General features: G+C 31.7%; 1 protein-coding gene and 1 long non-coding RNA gene across 2 annotated transcripts in view; one reads left to right on the plus strand and one right to left on the minus strand.

Moving 5' to 3' along the window:
• The first annotated feature begins 4,141 nt into the window (after window positions 1–4,141).
• On the plus strand, window positions 4,142–5,894 carry LOC143053452 (uncharacterized). The gene is made up of 3 exons (XM_076226239.1): window positions 4,142–4,643; window positions 4,939–5,139; window positions 5,527–5,894. Exons 1-3 carry the CDS (start codon window positions 4,583–4,585, stop codon window positions 5,721–5,723), a joined length of 459 nt encoding a protein of 152 aa, XP_076082354.1. The 5' UTR covers window positions 4,142–4,582; the 3' UTR covers window positions 5,724–5,894.
• Window positions 5,895–11,982: 6,088 nt separating this feature from the next.
• LOC143054584 (uncharacterized) overlaps window positions 11,983–24,149 on the minus strand; it is a 33,043-nt gene continuing 20,876 nt past the window's right edge. The window contains exons 2-3 of the long non-coding RNA XR_012971743.1: window positions 17,991–18,051; window positions 11,983–16,816 (exon numbers count right to left, since the gene is read on the minus strand). This is a non-coding gene — a long non-coding RNA (uncharacterized LOC143054584). The remainder of the gene's footprint in view (window positions 16,817–17,990; window positions 18,052–24,149) is intronic.

The following is a 24,149-nucleotide window of genomic DNA, read 5'->3' on the forward strand; positions in this document are numbered from 1 at the left end:
GGTCATCTCCAAAATTATAAATACTCTATTTTTTATTACCTGTATGGCCACTGAAATACGTTATTTATAGTGTGCAATACATGACCGATCGGGCATTGTTAAGAACCAAAATTAATTTTCAAATGTGATAATTAAAATAAATTACGTGGTATATTTGTAAATTAAGGATACACATGAAAAACAGGGGATGTTTTTGTTTTATTCTCAGAATCAACAAAATTCCTTCAAAAAAAAATTTGATAAGGGTTTTGGCCCGCTTGATCTCTCAATGGAAGCAAACTACTAGTATCGTTTTGCTTCATTCTGGTACGATTTAAAATAATAATAAAAAAAAAAAAAAATATTTTGGAAAACACAAATCCCCTTTTCACAATATGAACGCTCGATGATTTATTTTATAATGCAAATTTGGGATTTTGTTGTTCACTTGCCTAATAACTTTTAGCATTGTATGATTGGGTAGCATTTGCATTGTTTAATGTCTCCCGAAAAGTCCACCAAACAATTCAACTGTTTGTTTTAGTTCGTTCCTTTGCTGTTCCCATAAGGTCACAAACGACTCTGACTGTCTCTAGACGTCTTATTGCGTCAAATAGTTCCAACTGTGACCTTGACCTTTGTCTTCAAAAATTAATAGGATTCTAGATTTTCATAAGGACTAAAAACGAATCAAGTACGGTCAAATTCCTAGAACGTTGTTAAATATAGAGTGTCAACAAGTGTGTTACGGACGAATTTTGTAGGCGAGAGAATAAACTTGAACCCATTGGAATCGGAAATGCAGACAGATGTTATTTTACACGAAGACAATGGGGTTCAAATCGTCAAATGTCAACTAAAGCAAAGTTTGTTTGTATCGTTCTTTAAATGTCGTTTAAACTTTTTGTTTCTAAAATCAGAATTATCAGAAAAGCTTATAACGATCTTTCCAAAGACGTATGCTTATGATATAGAATCAAAAATCGTGGACACCTTTTTATAGTCTTATAACAGATGAGAAGTGTGTGTGTGGGGGGGGGGGGGGGGTATTTATTTTTGTGTTTATTTGTTTTGTGTTGTACTTATTTTTATTTGCTGTATACTACCAGTGTGCGCATTCAAAATCTAACTTCAATTACTGAATAAGAGGCTGATGGTGTGTGACCGGTTCATACATAATATTGCGGGGTTAAATATGTTCGTAAGAGCTCTTGACGAAACCCTTTTCTAACATCGGACAGTCGTGTAATTGTAACAGTAACTCATAAGTACATAATATGCAAATCGATTGAAAATGGCATGACTCATTATATCGGCAGGAATCGTTAAAAGAAATAACATAAAGACAATAGACACAAAGTACCAATATCAAAGTACTTGCAGTTACTGAAAGTAAAAGTATTAATAAAATAACAAAGGCTTACAAGATGTTAAAGCAAGATAAATTATTCACAAAACTAATATTAATTTGTCTAAAAATGTATTTATTGAATCTTTTCTGGTTCTTAAACAAATAATTTGATCTTTTCCTGCGTACTCTAATAAATACAATTGTTACAGATTTGTCTCAGCGGTATCAAACACGCCCAAACAGGTAACAAAAGAGTTCAGTTTTTATACTCATTGAGAAGGTCCCCAATCATATTGTATATTTCTTCCGACCAACACGAGCGCCAGCAGTAGTATCGACTTTCCTAACACGTCTACTATATTCTAATCTATTCTAGGAGTTACCAATCAGGTTACGTATTTATAACACACCCACGTGCGTCGTTGTTTGTAAACAAACAGCTTACAATGTATATTCTGTAAACATGGAAACGTTTTCAACTTACTTAAAACTGTGTGTAAGACAATCTAACGTTCAGATTGTATATAAGACCGTATAACGTTAATATTGTGCAGAAGACATTACGCTTGATTAAAAGTCATAATTATTCTTATAAACAAAACCAATACAAACATAAACTACGACGCGCATCATTCTGTATCTGTATCTGTATCCAATGAATTTCAGCCAATATAGGCATACCTCCGTTATATGGAGTAAAACAATAAAATTAGTTCCACCACCGCAATAGTATAGAATATTAATCCATCAATATATTTACACTATGAGCACTATGTACACAGTTCACAGTTCAAATTACGATACTTATTTATCCTTTTATATGTAAAAGATAAAAATTGTCTGTATACTATTAAAATAGGAATATAAAAATTCTATTTATAATATTTAGCCTTGGCGATCTGCAAAATCCCTATTTGACCTTTCTAACTGACTTTTAAGTTCATCTTCCTCCTACTATTTATCAAGTCCATTTTTGAAAGTATCTCTATATAGTCTTAAATGATATGAAAAGTGGTTAAATATATTTGTAAATAAAACCATTAAAGCACAGACGAGATTGGATCGAGCAGCAAGTTTTGGTTATTTTTTCTTTCATAATGGTAACAGACAGGCATTATAGCTAGTTCACTTTTATTGACATTATGATGCATTTTACTACTTAAATTGTCCTATTTGTTTTCTAGATTTTTCTGCAATAATGTCTTGTACAGAAACTTCAGATATTGTTCTACAAGGAAAACACCAAACCAGAGCCATTGATTCAAGAATGTGCGAACCAAGAGTATTCCAAAGATCATTTAGTGATACCAGACAAGGGCCTCTCATGCTTTCTCGTTCTGTTCAAACTGACCTAACACCAGAAAGCACGTGTTTACAAGATACTGACGACACGCATAAAATTGATATGACAAGTTACACAGAGGATGATAAAGGATATGAAAAAGTTTGCAGTGATCTGAAAGAACTTAAAGATAAAGTCCAGCAACTGACTTCAGCAATAAACCTTTCGAGTCCAGCGCAAATACCAGAAATTGTAAATAGACTGAAAACATTTGCCAAAATTAAAGAAAATTCAACAAATTTAAGACTGACCATAGAAAGACTAGAAACAATGGTTGACAAAACAATGTCTTCGGATGTCGAACACGTTATCAACCATCAGGAGTGTACGGCAATACGCTATGGTACTGCTTTTAACAATATTGACACCGTCAGTAAAGTTCAAAATGAATCAAGCTTACAAAAAAATAAAGAAAGCTACAACGTACTTGGCGATTTATTGCGAGTACACATTTTCCCACAGTTTAAATCACAATTTTTTCCACTCAGTTTAAAAACTTATTTTGAGAGCTTTTCAAGTGACACGCCAGTATCTCACGGCGATTCAATGTCAAATGAACTTCTGAGAGTGTCATCGTATAGCAATTTCCCACGAGACATTAGCATAAATCTAATTAAAATGGCTAAGACTGGTTTTTACTTCATTGACGGAAGAAAAACAAAGTGCTTTTCTTGTAGAATTACATATGACAGATGGAAATCGGGTGACGATCCTGTTGTTATACATAAAATGCTGTCACCATCATCGTCTGCAAATCAAGAAGAACAGACAACGGTTGTTCCGAATAATACTGATTCTACTGTTGACACAACAAGTGTTACAAGTCAAGGTTTGAATCAGTCAGAAAATGCTTCATCAAGACCTGAACCTAGATTACAAATAAGTACATCTTACAATGGTACCAGCAACAATGTAAAGGAAAGACCAGGAAACCAAATACGTTCACCATCTAATAGGGACAGAACTAGCTCTGCAACGGGGAACGAGAATAGTCAAGAAACACTGACATCCAATGAAAACCATAATGCTACTGAAACCAGTTCATGCCAGCATAACACCGAATTCGAATCACTTGGAATACACCTAGAAAAGCCTAAGTATCATAACTATGCCTGCTTGACTGTTAGAATTAGTTCCTTTGAAGGCTGGCCGTCATATTTAGACCAATCACCACGTCAGATGGCTTTGGCTGGTTTTCTGAAACAAAACAAGGGAGAAAAGTTCATTAACGCTGTTCAGAAAAGACAAGATGAAATAGTAAGTAAAAATGTTAAACAAAATTCAATCAACCCGAATGTACATTGCTAAGCAAATCATAAAAGCAAAATTATGGAAAAAAATCCCGATTATTATGATATCAATGATAAAAATGATAACTATGATACTACAACTTGACAAACATACAGATGATTTCAATGAAAAAACGAAATTCTTATCCGTTTACATGCAAGACATGAAACCCCATCCCTGAAACAAAACAAAAAACCGAAATCGGAATTATTTTTAGTTATCAGGGACTTCTTATGGAGTGCACAATGCGATTTGATGTGGGGTAGATAAATTGTACATTCCGATGGTGTTCTTTTTTGGATCAATTACATGGCTATTTGCTGTTCTATTGAGTAACAGTATACAACATGCCGTTAGATTGTTTTCCAAAGAACACAAAAGATCAGTATACCAGTTTGCTACACGATTTATTTTAATTCATGAGTTCCTAAATTTTAATCATTGACATTTTAAAATGGACTTTTTACCTGTTTCAGGACCGAGAAACCAATGCAACAAATGAAAATACACAAGAGACAACACCGAGAGCTCAAACTTCTTCCTCTGCTGTAAATACCAGTACTACTAGAACAACACACAATGACATTTTACAAACAGTTGCAGCTAGAAGTGTGATTGAAATGGGATATACAGATCAACAGGTTATAAATGCTTTTCAGCATCTAACGACTTCCGGAAAAGGTATGAACTCTTGCAATTTTATTAGATGTGTAAAACGACATGATACGAATGATATATAAGAAGATACAAGCATTTTAGATTTGCAGCCTTAAGCACAATCGCAAAACTTCACAATTAATAAAATGAAATCAATATTAGTTAAAAGAAATGAAAAAAATGAACAAGTTTATATTTCACCTTTATGAATCAAAAACAGATGTTTATAGAATTGGTGAAATTCACAGCTGCTGCGCAATACTTCTTGGTTTGATCGCTTACATGAAAAATATCATATATTTATTCATAATCATTTCAGATATGAACAGCATATCAGCAACAGACGTTATGCACATTTTACTAGATGATGAAGCTCGTCCTCAACAGCAAGGAGCCACATCAGACGTGAGTCAACATGAAAATAATACGAACACGGCAGGTGACCACAAATCAGATAGTACCAGTACTCAGTGCAATGGCTTAGACAAGACAGTAAATGAGCAAAATTTACTGTTTGATGGTATGCTTCATATTTATTTTCTTAATTTTGTAAACAATTAAATTGCCAAAAGCAAGGATATATACAAAATTAAACTATAACAGTTATTTCAGATTGTTAGGTAATACCTTTCAGCAAGTAAGTTCAAAACTATAAAATGAAGAATTTCTGATATGACATTGAGAAGTTATTGAACTTTATTCTTTCAAATAGCGACGGGCGTATCATGGGCTCATGTCGCAGCTGTTTATTGATATAGTTAAATAAGCTAAATATTAGGAGTTTGTAATTTGACATTAGTACTAACTTTCTTCTTTTTTCTTGGCTAAAATAGTATGAACTAGCAATTAAACAAGAACAAGAGAGCATTTTACATAAATACAAAAACTCTATTTTTTCTTATTTCAGATACAGAAAATCTGATAGAGGAAAACAGACAATTGAGGGACCAGCGACTCTGTAAAGTGTGTTTGGATCTAGAGGCATCAATAGCCTTTCTGCCCTGCGGACATATTGTGTGTTGTATTGACTGCGCTCCTGCCATGAGAAAATGTCCCGTATGTAGGACGTATGTGAAAGGAACTGTAAAAACTTATCTTGCATAAGTTACTTTTCAACGATTCTATAAAGAAAATGATAACGATGACTACCAAATCAACCTGCAATTAGAAAATGTCCCGAATGTAGAAGATTCAAAACAGGAAACGTAAAAACGTACCTCGCATAAGTTATAATTTTGTGGATCCATATGTAAAATGATTCAAATGACCACCAAATCATGTTGAAAAATTGATGTTCAAAATTAAAATTAATTTATTATTATTGAAATTTATATTTTGTGTAAGTCTATTGTATTGTTGTTTTAACATGTTTAATTGTATATATGTATTTATTGTACTTCTGTGTTTAAAGTTTTGATGGCTCATAATTTTTATTAATAAAATATAATATATTAGTATTGTAATATGTTTCAAATACTAATATAACTATTTTTGACGATGCAGATCCTAAATAGTCTTAACTGTTTGATTGTTAATTGAAGTCTTTAATAACTTCATACCTTTCATAGACTCGTCATTGTAATAAAGAGCTTTGTATATTCTTTAGTCACGTGTCTATTCGCCATCTCATTTCCTCTCGATTTCCTTCATAGTCGATGATAAATATTTTTCGAAAGCTTTTGAGAATGTGATAGGAAAAAAACACTTAAGAGTTAAACATATAAAAAATAACCTAAAATAAATATCAGTGTATATCTATCGTGTTATAAGTCAAGTTTAGATGATACCTGTCGTTAACAATCACAGTTCATCAATTTCGAATGTTCTAGATATTGATTTATATGTGTATTTATCTCATGACTGACGCATCCACACTGCAAAAGTAGTCAGACGTTTATGAAACTGGTTCCTCATAGGCTATGACACTATTTTATCAATGTAAATCTCTTGTGTTCCAAATATAGTCCAAGTCTTTCAGAACTTTTGTTTTAATTTATCCATTTTTGTTGTTGAATGCGTACTTTGTTATCCTATTCACCTAAATTATGTTTAATTTTTTTATTGTTATTCTTAAGGTTGATTTTTTATCGATTTTGCTAGGGCATGATATTATTATGATATTTGGAAATTTTTAAGACTTTTGATACTTTTTTTGGTTAAAACATGTATAACTCGGGTAATACACTCACTCATATGTCTTGTTTTTTAATTACTTGTGACTCATTTTATACATGGTCACCTGACATAACTGCACGAGAAAAATGCACGTGCTGTTGTTTTTAACCATTGTTTTATATCAATATTTGTTAATATTGTAACTTCTCTCAGTGTTTTTGTCATTGTTCATATTTTAATATCCAATTGCAACTATTTGTAAATGATATTGTTTTTTATTGCTGTTTTTTTTTATTAAATAGATTTGCCACTGTGTTCACCAAATTAAATTACTCCTGTGTTAATCAAACATTGAACAAATATTATTCGAAAGAATCAATTTTCGATTATTCCAATCTTAAGGATTGACCAAGATAATTTGAACATCCCTGTAGTTCTGCCGTCCGTTGGAACATATTTAACGTTTGTGAAAGTGGATTGTCTAAAAGGCTGTGCATATGTTTAAATTCGCAGGCACGTCCGGTCGTAATTGGTACGGTGAATTCGATACTTCATAACGGAAGAATGCCATATACTCTATATGTCAAAGGAACCCTTGGGATAACGCATAAGGGTTCTGTAGGTTGCTTCATATTTGAATGTCTTCCGCTTTTTAGTACCTCTTTTTCGGTAAGGTCAAAATGTTATGCTTTCGTCTTATCGACCTACCTAATAGATATTACGATGTTCCTATTGAGTTAATTGATAATCCATCTTCGTCTTGTATATATATAAAGTAATTGTAAATGGATTACTACCTCTATCAAATTTGGTTTCATTTTCATGTGGGCGTTTTTGCAGTACCGACGTATCATATTGATATTTATTATTTAAATGATTATTCACGAAACATTTGCACTGGGCATTGATTAAATATGTTTCGTTGTTATTCTGAAATCCATTGTTTATTTGCACTACCGAATTCTTAACTTTGATATAATTGTAGAATGTTTTATGAATAAGTGTGATGCGCTCTGAAATCTAAGCCAAGCGTCGTATATATGTCGACTTAAAAAAATAAAGTTCTTATATTGAACTGATATTCATTATCCGGTGTGTTCTTATATTGTGAGTACATGTAGTTAATATATTTGGTATTATCACTGCTATTCATGCATGTAGTTCATCGATTTGTAATTATCGTTTAGACACAGTTTAACGATTTTTTATTATCGTTAATACACAGTTGATCAATATTTTTTTATTATTGTTAGTTCATATTTGATACGGTTGTTTATTATTCTTCCTTTATCATATACTACATGTTACCTCAGATAAACCATGCGTTGTGCTATTGAACTATCTGTGATATCTATTCAAATTGTCTTATAATTAAAAGCATTTTTGTTATACATGTATGTGTTTTTATTATATTTTCCGAATGTAAATTGTACATTCCAATTTCTCCAAGGAAGAGTAATGAGCTGGCATCACTCACTTACATGGATTAATTTAGTCCTTGCTCAGAAGAGGGTTATTTTGTACATCTATCAACCTGTACTTCGTCTATCCATTTAGCAGTCAATTATTTCCTCTATCTATAGTCATTGTAGACTGGTCCGATACTTACATTTCAAGACGTTCGTCTGTCACATGAATACCGTACAGGTAAAGTAAAAACATATCAAATTTATTCTATAGGGCTGCAAAGTAGGATCGTTAATATCCCGTCCGATTAGAAAGGTGTAGGTAGAGTACTGTGTTTGCACAGTAATTGACTTTTGTATGGTCCGTGGTTGGCCTGTTGCAAGGCCTAATTTCTGTCTCTATCCAATATAATTTCCCTTTTAGTGGCATCGGAATTCTTCCCGCCCTATATCCCTGTCGAATACTTTGACTGTACTTCTCTATTGGTCTATGTCAAATTGTTCTCTTCATGTACATGCATTGCTATTAAAACGTAAACCAAACAAAAACCAATCAATTAATCAATCGTATACACACATTGGGCAGTACTACAAATACAAGCTAACTGATATTTGGTGACAGGCTTTTTATAGAAAACAGTCATTAACCTCAAGCTTATATTCTTGAGGATGCAACAAACAATTTAGAAAAATAATTTTGTCGATAACTTTTTTTGTTACGAAGGAGATGTACAGTGAATATGTTCCTTTGTTCTGCGGTTTGTATGATCTGCCGACAATTATATTATTTGATTGTGAGTTTCTATAGATCTGTAATGACTACTATTGCTTGTTTTTGTAGCTGTATTTCTGTCATAAAGTGTTTTATCGGCATTCATTTATCATTGTAAAAATGCCGAAGGTTTCGCATGCCATTTACCCAGGTTCAACCCACCATTTTTTTTTTTGAAATGTCCTATACCAAGTCAGGAATATTACAGCTGTTATCAAATAGTTCGTTTCTATGATTGTTGTCGTTTGTTTTTGTTGCACTTAGTTGTTCCTGTTGTTCATTTGTTTTCCTCTTATATGTGATGGATTTCCTTTGATTTTCGGTTTGGAACTCCGATTTTTTTTTCTCAATCATTAAAGTTGCTAAAAACATAAAAAAAATAGAGACAAAAATAGATCATTAAAAAAGTATTACCAATGGTGAGCTATTGCAATTTAAATAAAGAAAAAGGAATAAAAACATTAAAGAATAAAGAAAAGAAGGATCCACATCAAGACCCTCAAGAACTCGTTAATTTGATGGTAATCCAGCTATTTAAATATCTTTAAATATCTTTATGTTTTATTGAACTGATTCACTTCGTTTCTATTTTCTTGTACATATATTTATAGGCGTTTGACAATCATTTAACATCATTCATATATATGCGTAAATCACGCCCATCATTGCAAGTGTATTCATCATCCGTTCAGACGGTACAACTTCAGTACATTTGACATTAAATTATTAATTAGTCAATCATAACATGAATGGAGCATGAGCAACTATTTAGTTTTAAGCCTTGGATTGTGTTATTTCTGTGACCAAACTTTTACTATAATATAAATTAACAAACATTATTAATTAGATATCACATTTGCATGTTACTATATGCTTCTGAAATATTCTTCACTAGAAATTTCCGGCTGCCAAAATGCTACTTCACCATATTTGCTACCCTTAAAACATGTCGATATCTTTGATAAACTCTCTTTGCATCGTTAGCTTTATAGGAAAACACCCCGTGAGAGCGAGGCATGAAGACTTTATTGATTGGGATACACAGCTAACGTTCGTGTTTCTCAAACCGTTTTTATGCACTGGTACATTATATTAATAGTTTCGATATTGTTATGATTTTCTTCTAATGAGTTTTAATGTCCAAATGAAGCTTCTGTCTTGGTGTTACGCAGTTATTCAGAGAACTGAGGAAATAAGTTAAAAAAGAAGACCGACGATAAGCCATTTCTCAGTGGTTCTTTTTTGTAGCAATTTTTTTTTGAAAGGTTCAAGTTCTGTAACTGTGTGATACATACACTACAAGAACGGAGAACATGATTAAGAGAAAGACAATCTAATACCCTCTGATGATTTATAACATTTCTTCAGTGGTGCGAGTTTGTTGTATTACCCCCCTGAGTGATGCGAGTTCTTTCTCTATGTGACACAGGTGCTCTTAGAAAGGAGAAGTTAACTAAGAGAAGAAGCAGACAGTTTAATGATTGAACACATTTCTTCTAATTAGTCTTTTTTTTTTGAGCGGTGCGAGTTTGATAAAGTGATGCAAGTTGTAATAACTAGTTTGAGTGCTGGAATGGAACAAGAATTTTGTGGGCCGAGTTGTCATAAATTCAAGACAGATTACTAACAAAACCATGTCTGCCTAATTATAAAACATAGAAGACAAGGGACCAGCTACGGAACTTTATTTTGGGTTAAATTTATTAAGCTACGTTAATCAAACCAAGTGCCTTATGTGTTATACAGTACATTACATATACTAATAAAATTTAGAATGGAAAAAGGAAATGTGTCAAAAACAACAACCCGACCAAAGAGCAGAAAACAGCCAAAGGCCACCACATATAATGAATCATCAATAAAACGAGAAAATACAGCACAAGGTCAGGTAAAGCCCGGCTCCGGGTGCAGGATTTGAAGTTGAAGTTCCATTCACTATGATTGATGGCCGTGGGCTCTCTTCTTATCATTTGTCGAGATGTTGTCTTTTTGACACATTCTCTGCTTCCATTCTCAATTTTATCAAATGACAAATTACATAGGACGCTTGGCGATCAAATTTTGTAAAATAAAATATTTAAAAAACAACAAAGATTTGATATTTTCCAAATGGCCTTATGAACTATATGTAATAAAATTATGAAAAGTAGGGATCAGCGGGGGGGGGGGGGGTTTGGGAAGGTTTTAATGGCACTGGGATCAGCGGGGAAATATTGTAAACTACTTGGATAAAACTAGATGATTCTTAATATCTGGTAAAAATATAAAAACAAGAGAACCGAGAACGCCTTTAATCTTTGATACGTTTGTTTTATGAGTTTTTTTTTGGTTTTGGTAACAATGACCTTCGAACATCTACAGAACAAACAAACATCCCTCATTATATGAAAAAAAAGATGCTAAGATAGGTTGGTTGTTGTAAAAATAAAAGGGAAACCATTGAATTGTATGATAACAAATATTAGGTAATTCATTAGATAAATAAGTACATGAACTGAATAGCAAAAATAGTAAAGCAAATTACCTGCCTCTTATTTAGAAATCCATATAAATACGTAGATCAACGCCTTAAGAAGCAATAATTACGAATGTCATGTTAGAGACAACAAAAACCACTATTTTATCTCGTTTCCTATTATATCATAGCCAATCTAATTATGCGAGAATGTATACTCACGTAAAAAGCGAGTACCAAATCTTCTTAAATAACATGTAGATACAGAATTTACATAGTATTTTATATTGTATAGATACCTCTATATTGTCAAAGTTTAGATGTTGCTTTGTATATGATTTGCATGTTCTGTTTGTCTGTGAAATACTGTTGCATCGATTTTTATCTACTTATATTTATTTACTGCAGATGTATACACACATAGTTCATATGAGGGAAATAAAATATAAAAGCCTAATATAAAAAAATGCATTTATATGTGGATTAAATGGAGGTAAAGATATGTAATGATTTAATTTATGGCATAGGACATTCAGTCAGATAAGATACTAACAATGCAAATATCTTGATATCAAAAGTATTTACCAATATTCAATTAATGTCAAAAAGCCAATAACTTAAATACACAGATGCTAAGATTCTTAAAACTTGTTTTAAAATTTGCTAAAACATGTAAAATATATCAAATATACAAATACCACTAATTTGTTTTTAAATAGAATACTCTTGTTCACTTTTTTCTTATTATTACATGTATACATGATTGACAGTAATTAATTTTATTAATCAAAATGGTTCAGTAATCTAATAAAACATATAACAATAAAAACATTACTATTATTAAAACCTACAATAAAACAACAGGTTTAATGATATACTTAACATGGATACCAAGATATTCTTATGACAAGGTATCGTGTTTGTCAATATTGCGTTAGAAATAAAAACATTCATTCACAATTCAATTGTTTTCTATGAAAATGGTCTAATTTCCGACCTTCACAGAAGAGGCTCGAGGCGTACACACAATTCAGAAAAATTTTGAACATTTTTTTCTCATAATTGATTTTATGTATTACAAGATTAATTGTTACATTATGATATGGTAGAAAAAATGAACCAAAACATCGATTAGTTTTAGCCCAAGATGACTTTTAAAATGTTTAAATTATTGAAAAACCTCAAAATGATCTCCCTTTGGTGCAAAAGTGCAATTTCTTTGCATTAAAATTGAAATATCTTTTTTTTAACTTATCGGTTATATTTAAAAGCTGTACTAAAACTAAACAATTGTAAAATTAAGATGATTTCTGTAATTTAGTTCTTTTTTGTTTCGATATAACATATGTTTCTCCTATTAGTTCAACAGAAAAAAGTGCCCTAACAAAAATGCATGCTTCTTTCAAAGGCAGATTGTGAGCTTAAAGGGGCACTAGCCGTCAAATTCATGTTAACTAATTTTAATCAAATTCACATTTTTGATTTATAACAATGAAAAACATTTATCCAAAATATTAAAGTCAATTATAAACAATAAATAGGGCACTAGTATAAAAATACGTAGCTTCGTTTTGTGTGTATTTTAATCTATACGCCATCTAATTAACCATCGAGTTGACCTCTAAAGTCACCCGATGACCATATAAGCGATTTAAACATAAATATAGATATAAAAAGATTAAGCAAACTCGTGTTGTTGGATTTTTCTAGGTCTCATTAATTTTATATTATAGATGAATAATAAATGTTTATCATCGTTTTTGTTCTTATGGTAGCACAATACAAAGATTGTATACCTCAAATTCCCCGGTTATAAAATGCTGTAACTTTCTTTATAATGCTTAAAAATTTATAAAAGTGGTATTTATGGATAGCTTACAGATTACTCCTTCAAATCAATGCAATGTTAGTAGTATTCAACAATTAGGTAATCAATTATAATGCTAACTGTAACTACAAAATTCTACTACAAATTTCCACTTTCAATTGAAATTAGCTTCTTCATGGATACCCCTTAAGGGTTAATTTTATTATATGTTGTTCTTATAGCCATTATCCACCAAAGAGTGTCTCAGATTTTAGATAGAATGTATAGATAAAATTTTACATCTAATCAAACATTTTCTACTTTTATGTTGTAAGGATTTTTACACTAATTACATATTTATGTGTCTCAGATTTTTCCTATTGTATTTCATTCTCTCATAAATCTTCAATGAAGTTTGCAACATCAATTCATAAGAGATCACTAAATTTAATTTGGTATAAAATTTGATCTATTGATGTTTTTGGAAATCTGAGACACGTTTGGGAGGTGAAGCTGTAGTGTACAAGAATCTTTATAATATATTGGGATGCTATGAATAACAAAGAAGCTTAAATCATTCTAGTGAAAACATCACAATATAGGTACTAATTACATATCAATTAATGTAATAATTATGCATAATGAAATTATCACAATTTGAAAGATGAATCTTTCTTCTTTCTTTTGGTACCTCATTTATAGAATTTAAAAAAGGGTGAACTTAAAGAACTTATGAGCTTGAAGTTGTCTGATTGGGTGTGAAAACAAAATATATTGTGCTACCTTAAGTCCAAATAAGCTGACAGTCATTCTATGTTAAACATTAGCATAGCCCAACAATTGATAAGAGTCTTGCAAATGCTAGTTATTGTACTTTTTTTTATTCGAGAAAGTTTTATCAACAATATTGAGAAAAATATATACAAGGACACTAATCATACATATTTCCTCTATCAAGTATTCAATCAAATATTCATTATAAGGTTTGAAGACAATGAATAACATTCGTGTTGGCAATTCAGATGATACATCAAAGGTGCATTTCTTTCTAACAAAAACGATGCAAACAGCTAAGCGCACACATGTTTTCATTATTTGTTTCTAACATACATTTTCAAAGTTAACAGTAAACTACGCACTCGCTAAAAATGGGTCTACAGTTTGTCGTTCAAAGTTTGTTAGAACAAACGCTACATTTGTTTCTAACTTCACCCTGATTAAACGATGTATTTGTTTTTGCGTTTGTAAAAATTATGTTTACCAACAACATGTGCATACATTATTGAAAGTTCAAACAGGGTCAGTACACACTGATGAAACAACAAACGCTACACAACGTTTACAAAATTTTAGTTTGAAAGCAATGCACTCTTAGTTTCTTTTAAATATAAACGGATAAGATGTCACGCAGATAAAATATGTATTTACATTTATACAATACAAAAAATCTTCCTGTGAAAGTAACGTCTTTTCCAATTAAAGTCTAAATGTTTATAGGTAAAAGCCAATTTATGAATCATATGTAATCGTTTTCGTCCACATCATCAATACACATCATTGCAACACTTTTTGCTACATCGTCACTAATTTTCTTCTTCCGTTCTTCTGCAACTGCTGGCATTTTTGATTCCAAAAGTTTAATCTTCTCAAACTGTTCATGAACGTGTTTCAATGCCATTTCTCTACGTTCTGCGGCTAATTCACAAATTCGTTGTTGTGCTATTACGCAATTTTCATTAAGTTCTTTTCGTCTGAGGTTTAGCTCCTCTTCATCTCTTTCTGGGTGAAGTGCAATCATTTTGACCAGACCAGCTGTAGTGTGTACCAAATGTTTAGCAGAAATATCTGTGTATGTTTCTGCAACGAGGCCAACAGAATAAGCCACTGCGTTTATGGAAGCTGCAATTTCCAAAATAATTTCTTTGTTACCAGTATTTATTCGATGTCCTGTTGTTTGCGAAATTTCTTTAAAAGTGTCTGTTTGCTGATGTAAGCAAATGTCTATACGATTTGTAATTACACTGAAAAACAATACCAACATGCGCCATTGTTCATCTATTTCGCCCAATGCACGCATTCCCTTTGATAGGGTTTCGATTATTTCCTCAAAATTTATCTTTTGAAGATCTGTCTTTAGGAGATCTTCAAGTATCTTCGATTGCGTTTGTTCAATTTCCTTTGCCTTTTCTTTGACGGCTTCTTGTTTTTTTCTCATGTATTCCAATTCTTGTTTCTTATTTTCGATTTTGTACATCACGCTGTCAGTAACTTGTTGAGTCAGTCCTTTCTTATCGTTTGAGGTATCAACCCTATTTTTAAGACGCGATACAGACCCAGGGGAAAAGAACTGATCAGACAATATTTTCAAGGTTTCAGTTTCTTTAAGAATCGAATCAATCTCATTTAACAGGCATTTCCACTGCATGTCGTCGGAACCAGCAAGTTTTTTCGTACGTAAACAAACTGCAATAATCCGATTACATAAAGTCAACGTAGCCTGGACATTTTTGTTGCCTACGTATTCTGAACTCGTCAATTCATTCACAATGGTTTCAAGTCTTTTGTGAATCCATTCAATGTCACCGTTCCCTAGTGTTTGTTCGCCAGTTTCAATAATTTGTTGGACTTCCTTTCTATTTTTTGTAGACGCATCTTCTGTTGATTCTTCAGAGGATTGCGCTGCAATCTTTTCCTGTAGATATTTATTTAATATGTAGAGCTCAGAGACATACTTAAGGGCTGCTGTTAGAGCTTTCGTGTCGTCTTCTTTCTGATTGCCTTCACCAGAATGTCTAGACGCAAGATCTGCAACTCCTTTAACAAGAATAGCTGTCACGCCAACAGGATTTGTAAGTCTACCTATGGCTAAAATATTTATACAAGTCGAAACACACTTCACACCTTGATCCCAGACATTTAATAACATCATTTTTAATGGACCGGGCATTTCATTTTCACTTTTTTCAAGCGCAGCTTTTGCTTCTGATACCTTCGCAATAAGTTCGTCTTTCTCTCTCAGTATCTCAGCTTGTTGGTGTTCAGCTAACGTTTGATGATATTTTAGAATCTTACTCTGTTGTACTGTTTCCGATAGCTGTTTCTCATGTAACCCTTTCGCAGATGTAGCAGCAAGTGACACTTCTTCAAGTAACTCCGTCAAATTAGTGAAATCTGATTGAGTACTTTTCGCAAGCTCTAGACACTGGTTTGCTTGTTTTCTAATTTCGTGTAGAAATATTGGAGCTATGTTGGTTTTGTCTTCTGGACTTCCTTTTAACATAATTTTAACTAGATCCTTGACGTTTCCTTGGAATTGCATGGTGTATAATCGTATTTTATCCATATTTGTATGAGCATTGGTAAATGCATCACAGCCAGATGTACTAATTTGAACTAAACAAGCTCGAAAAGAATCTTGATATTTGACGTATTTGAAACCGTCCTTTGGCTCATTTTTAGCAAGGCTAAAATCTGTAGTTGTAGCAATTGCCATCAGCTGTCCCAGAATTGCTACCGATGCCGGAGCAGGTGATAAGAAATCTTCCAAATGGCAAACAGTATTAATCGTGCTCAAAGCCATCGCTTTCCTTTCATTTCCAGAACTGATTTCTCTGTCAATTTCTTGTACATTTCTAACGATTTCTGCTGAAAAATAGATACCAACATTATTAACAGCTTAAGTTCGTTGCTTTCAATGAGATGTTAAATAAAAAAAACTGTGTTATTGTGTTTGTTATTCATTTAATCAACAAGTGAATACATGACATTATTTTTAACCGCTATGCTTAAATATATCATATATTTGTGTTAAATATACGCCTGTAATAATGAAAAAAAGCAAAGAAAAGACTTCAAAGTTTTGCGAAATAAATTCAGCGAGGGGCGTTCAATCATTAAACAATATTCATCAAGCAAATAGGTTTCAGTACTTGATTACCATAAAACGGGGAAACTGAACTAAAATGAATCCTGATATTGCATTAGTTTCTTTACATACGCTAAACACAGGGCTATAAAAAATTAAAATAGTAAACCCTTAATTGCAGTAAAAATAACAAGTCCAACACATAAGATCATACGATAATTTTTGATAAAAAGGGATACAACATTTGTTTAAGTATATTGACATAAACAATAAACTGGACAACTATCACTAGCAAACAAATATTGATCTTGAAGGAGCACTAGCTGCCAAATTCATGTTTACCTATTTGACTCAAATTCTCATATTTAACAATAGCAATGTAAAACATTTTTCCAAACTATCAAAAGTATAACATAAACAATTTTCAGGACATGGTCTCAATTAGATTTAGCTTCGTTTCGTTTGAATTTTAGCTAAGACGCCATCTAATTAATTTTCGAGTTGCCCTTCTATGACCATATACGTGATGTAAACATAAACAAAGATAAAAGATAGATGAAGCAACTCGTGCGGCTGGATTTTTATAGGTCTATTAAATTTTGTATTATGGATAAAAAAAATTAATGTTTATCGTCGTTTTTAACTTTAAAAGAATAATTTTGTGTGGATCGAATCAGTTAAACAAATTATTTACCTTTGTTTCAATTTCAATGTTGACATTCTTTTCCTTTAAATACCCGTACATGGACAATGCATGCGTTATCATATCTCTTTCTACGGGTTTAAATTGGAGTTCACATGATTACGGATTTAATGAGGTCGCAAGTGAATAATTAATTTTCAATGTTTATAAGCTTAATTTGAACAAATTGAACCATGTTAGCTAATAAAAGCAAATTATTCTTTCCACTATTTCACTTTCATTAATGATTGAATAAAAATAAATCATACTTTTCATTTTTTATATATCTCGTAGCTAGTGCCCCTTTAAACAGTCATTTTATCTGAAAAGCTAAAAAAGAAACAAAACATTATTTTACTGTTTTCAGTCTTTCCGTCTATTTTAAGTCTTCTTCACACTTCTCACAAATTTGTTGCAGTCAAATAAGATATGCTTAGATTGTTCACTATCTTCATTTATCAACATCATACTAAATTGTCTGAAAAGCTACTGAATAGTTTTTGAACAGTACTGAATTTATCGCAGTGGTTATGTACAGAAATTGACGGTAGACTTAACATGACAGAAAACAATTTAGCTTTTCAGATGCTTTTCTCATTAAAATGATAGTTTTAGACTAAATTCACTTAATTCTGTAAAATAAAAACACATCGTTTCGAATATGCAAATACAAGTTGGTCATTTAAAAACTTACATAAGCATGAAAATGAATAATATAAACAAGAGACACAGAAGCTGTCTATCTCACTGATGCCTGATGGATTATTGCTTAGTCAAAATTTTTTCAAGAGGGTAATATTTTGTTGCTTTATTGAAAGATACATGATATCTGTACTTGATAATTCTCAATAAAACGACAGACAAGACAACTGAAGCATGCCTAGCACTATTTTTGGCATTAATATTTGCGTTCTCAAAAATGTGTTGATTTTCGAAACAGCCAGAGAAAAGGGATTCTTTCGAGAAAAAATTAAATTAGTTTTCCAAAAACTTCTCGAAAGCTATGAAAGTATTCTAAATAATACACTATTTATGCATTTGATTATAAAGAAAGCACAGACCTAAAACAGTCTTTTTTGTATTACCGATCTAACAAAAAACACAGACAGGACGTGGCAGAGTATGTATATAACAACAGAATGACACAATATTCAGATTTGAAATTACATTTGTACTCGCGGTTCAAATCCAACACACACTAATAAAAGCATAATGTATCAAAGACTAAAATATCAACCAGACGTCATTTACAATTAAAGAAAAACATGACCCTTTGCAATGCCAAAAATTAGGTATCAACAAATTGCAGTACCGTGAAAATGTAATTCTATTAATATAGTTTTGATTTACCTATGGCAAAATCATTATTTATACTAAACAAACAAATATTCATAGATATGATTACAATTATAGTGGTAACCTCTTAGAATAAATTTATTTAAAAAATTACTTCACCATAAAATTTAGGATGTAATATTCTGTTTGAAATAAGTTTTTTTACAGGTACAGCCTTACTTGCAAACCAATCCTTTTTTTCTGGAAGAATTTATAAATGATTTTTTAGTAATTTGTGGTAACCAATCCCCTGCCTTAATAATTTAGCAGTAATAAATAACCCTCATTAAAATACAAACAGATCTACAGACGGATATAACTATCCAGATGAGATATAATATGAGGCAGGCATTACCTGTGAATGGGGACGAAGTCTGTATTAATTTTTTTTTATTCAAACATGTTGAGAAAAGAAACGGAAATACCGTAACGTTTCCGATATTGGTTCTGTTGTTAGGGATCTAGTTGTGACGTTATATAAGTTATGACGTCATATTCAATGTAAACAAAGAAACGCTGTTATCCAGGTAACGTTTTTTTCATATCAAACAATTGTTAAAAATGATTGGGTGTTGAGTTCCTTCCTATATTTGTTGATATGTTGATAAATATACATTTTATTCAAAGTGTCATGCAAACAAGACCGGAAACGGAAGTAGATCTGAAAAAAAGTTCACGATTTTGAGTTCATTTGTAGAATGAAAAATTCGGGAAACTTTCCCGAATTTTTTGTTTTATTGATTTTTCTACCATAAGCACCGAAAGATGTTGTCAAAGGAACATCACTGTCCAAAAACTAAAATTACCAATAGGGATTGAAAAATCAATCCTTTTGTTGTAATTTTTTTTTGTGTAGAGTTTGTCCGAAACGTCTTAATCTAGGAAATGACAGTTATTGCTGTTAATATTTGATATATTTAAGTTAATATCATTTGGGTAAATTTCGGCAGTATGTTTTAGAGAATACATGAAAATCAACAAGATAACCGTAAGTGATGTTGGATTTATCAATTTAAGAATCTCCACTGAATTTGGCAATACAATGTGGTTGGTTACTGTACACAAACAATTCTGATATCAGATGGGGACATACTTAGTGCCCATTAGAGTACTAAAAACTATCAAACAAACTATATTGCCGAAAGGTTCATCAATGTTGTCAAGGAGAAAATTGACAATTTTAATCATCGCATCACAACTCCAGTAAGTATATCAAGCATATTTTCCTTTCTCATTTGAGAATAAAATATTAAAGTTGCAGCAAAAAAATTTGTAATCAGATTGATCAAACGACCATTTAATTAAATAGGAAAGCTTTTATCTGATGAGATTGTTTGGAAGTGAAGTATGAATAGTAGAAAAGTCTTAACTGTCAACCTAATCAAAAGGACCATCAAAAGCACATTATTTATCTGAAAAATCCAAACATGTTTTGTACTTAAACAAATGGTTAAATCAACTATTCCTATTTGTTTGACTACAAACATGATAGAAGAGTTCTTTGATAGTGTTCTTTGTTTTGTTCTTAAAGGCACTGAAATATTAGTTACAGAACACTGACTTGTCGACTAGTACAAACACAAGTAGTTTTGCGAGTACTTGCGTGACGAAAAATACTAAATGGACATTCGAAATCATTAGTCGAAAAAAAACCCGACACCATCAAGGCAAAAAAAAAAAAGAAAAGAAAAAGACAAACAGACAAATAGCATTTCATAAAACACAACATAGAATACAAAAGACTGACTGACACGAACCCTACCAAAACATGGGTTATATCAGGTGCATTGGAAGGATAAGCAAATCCTGCTCCACATGTGACTTCGGTCATGTTGGTCATGTTAGTACAAACACGGTGATTATTCTGATTCGGTAGGTCACATTCGGGAAAAAGGGGACGGGATTTTGGTACAACAATATGAACAAAAAGATTAACCAACTGGCGAAGGTGTTCGTAAAATATACAAAACGATGACTTCGACTTCACCACTTTGTACTCTTGGTTGGTTTAATAGCTTCTTTGTGAACAGCAATCCTCTATTAAGGTAACCATGAAAGGAAATACAAGTCCCGGAATGTCGTATGCAGTTACAAATATATACTACTTCGTATGTAAGCGCTGCTAACAATTTTGCTAAATAGATGCTGTGGATTTATAATAATTCGTTGGATACAAATTTTCGTGGGTTTCGCGGGTACATGTGAATTTAAAATTTAAATGTTCAACGAAAAACATTTTATCAATAAGCTTTCTAAACAAAGATTGGCAAAAAAACGAAATGAAATATCAACGAATATGTAAGTTTTCAGCAATCAACGAAAATAAATGAATCAACATACGTTCAGTATTGAAAAAGTAAAATGACAAAAATATTGGAAACCATAATGCCAAAATCAAACGCTAAAACACCATAAACAAATGGAAACCAATGTCATATTCCTGACGTGGTACATACATGTATTGCCGTCTGCAAAAAAAGTAAAAAAAAAAAAAAAATGAAAGCTTTAATCAGCTCTTTTGTTGTAAAACTGTGTTGTCAACCAAGCATGTTGTCCTCGATACTGACATGAATAACAACAAAACCTTTTTAAAATTGTCCGTCAATAAATTTTGAAATTATTAGAAACTAAGTTTTCAACTCCCATAGGAAAAGTTGGCCTTAGACGGATTTAGACAGTTTTTATGCATTTTTTGGTTATACTATGTATATATGTGGTTTTAATTTTTTACACCAATGTCATTCATACTATCTAGTATGTAAATGTAGTTAATAATATTATAATCGCTGGAATAAAGCATTATACTTATCTTGATAGTTTGCATAGGAACATGTTAGTTGTCATTTAAGAGAGAATTATAGTTAATCTAATGAATTCATTACATCTACCTTAAAAACAAACAGATGATAATATAGATCTCCAACCACCTATCAAAAACAAGACATATGATACCTATAACCATGTCATTCATCTTTAGATTGTAAATGTCTCTGGTCAACTTAAATAGATGATGGCCTCAGTTAAATTCAAGGCTCTCTATCAAATACAAGTTCTTAATCGGTTTAACATAAGGATTAAAGTTAGGCTTAAACATATTAGGTAACTACTGTAAAAAATAAAACCTGACAATGTCTTGGTAACAAACGAAAATCAACGATAAGCAATACGCGCAACTGTACACACAACACAATAAAGAAAGCTAATCACTGTGCAGAACGAACACTAGTAATCGTACATGGATTGTATACCTCTGCTCAACTTACACAGATGTTACTTTTGGTTACCCCTAGCAATCTTACGCAAATATAAGTTCTGGTAATCTCTGCTCTATTACCTAACTATTTTGTATTGAAATTTGTCAACAATGGTCATCTTACATCGATGGTCATCCTACAGGGATTGAATTTGTTTACCTCTGGACACCTCACATAGGTGATAACTTTTCTTAACTTAGGTTACTTTACACGGATATTTACTTTGTTGACCTCTGGAAGGTATTGATATTTGAATAAACACACATATTGAATTTGGTTATCCCTAGTTAATTGTCAACACCTTAAAACATTTCAACTTAGGTTCAATCATCAACAGTATCCTGATTATTTACTGTTTCTCATGTTGTCTTTTTTTTTTAATTTTATAGAAGACCTAAAATGATTAAGATGAATAATTTGGTGGGTTTAAAATTTCTCGACAGGAAAGGTTGTCCAGCAAGAGAATGATCTAAGCTGGAAATTTGGTCCCGGCCGTTTCTTTTGATTGTTGAAAATAAGTAGACAAAAACGTTTTCTTGCAATACAGCCAAAAATAAATTGTTTAAATATTGAAATTTTGTTTCTGGCTGGATCAAAGCTAGCAACCGCAAACTGGTCTAGTTTCAGAATGCATAACACTCATTTAGAACATCTGGTAAAATAAAAACTGGCCACTGAGTCAGGATTCACATCGAGAAATCATTCAGTGAAAACCCGTATCCATATCGTAAAATTGTGCATTTAATATTTTTAATAAAACTATTATATATACATGTTTTATCTGAAATTGACCTGCATAAATTGGCAATTAAAACAATGCTGTTTTCATATACTTTGAAACGCTAGAGATACAGTAATTGTAATATCTAAAGTAAAAAAAAAACATTACAAATGTGTCACGCATACGTTGGAATAAAAATACTTTGCATATAAAGAAACGCAAATGGATTTTTTTTAGAATCTTAATGCATGTATTTTAGATTGAAATGTTACCTTTACCAATAAAAATGTTCAATAAAAACGTGTTTGGTTGAGAATTCTTTGAGATTATAATAAAAGTCATCACATTTAGAGTTATTTCTGGTGCCATTAAAATTAGTACCGTGTATGATTATCTCTCGCAGCTAAGACTGCTACGCTTCTCCTCGGCAAGGATTCTAAATATTTTCTAATGTTGTTGCATGGAATTGCTTGTTAAGCCTTTTGCAACATTAGTTTGAGCTGATCAAGGGTCTTCGGCGGGGGTTCAAGCTAGTGTGCACGTTTATCCAGTTGGTACCATAGATGATCAATTAGTTATAAGTTTGTTTTTCTTAAATGAGAGACGTTACCTTTTACTTTTTATTTACAAAATAATTAGTAATTTTCAAATTTCCATGGTCTTAAAGTGGCGTGACTTTCACCATTAAAATCGCACGGTGCAATTTCGTTATCAAAAGAAACGCTACAAGGCCATTTATTTTGCATATTTAAAGAAATCGTATGCACTGTACCAAGGTAAATAATTAACAAATTGTTCTGATATTTACAGTTTTTTTTCGTATCAAAACCATGGATTTAAGGCAAATAGGCTAAGTGTTTTCTTCACCCCAAAATTCAAAAATCGATATTAGAACTTAAAACTGTAATGCCTTTGTATATACAGATATATATATATATATATGAATACTAAATGCTTATCTTCAAAATTAAGTGCCGAGTTTTGTCATAAATTTCCGCAAAATTAAACGTTCAATAACACGGTATTTTCTCACTTTCCCATTTGGTCAGATTCTTTTAATTATATGAATTTGTTGTGCAGATACATGTTTTTTTATTGAATGATTTAAGGGTTTTTCT

Source organism: Mytilus galloprovincialis, chromosome 12, assembly GCF_965363235.1.
Source record: "Mytilus galloprovincialis chromosome 12, xbMytGall1.hap1.1, whole genome shotgun sequence".
NCBI classification, from domain to species: Eukaryota; Metazoa; Mollusca; class Bivalvia; order Mytilida; family Mytilidae; genus Mytilus; species Mytilus galloprovincialis.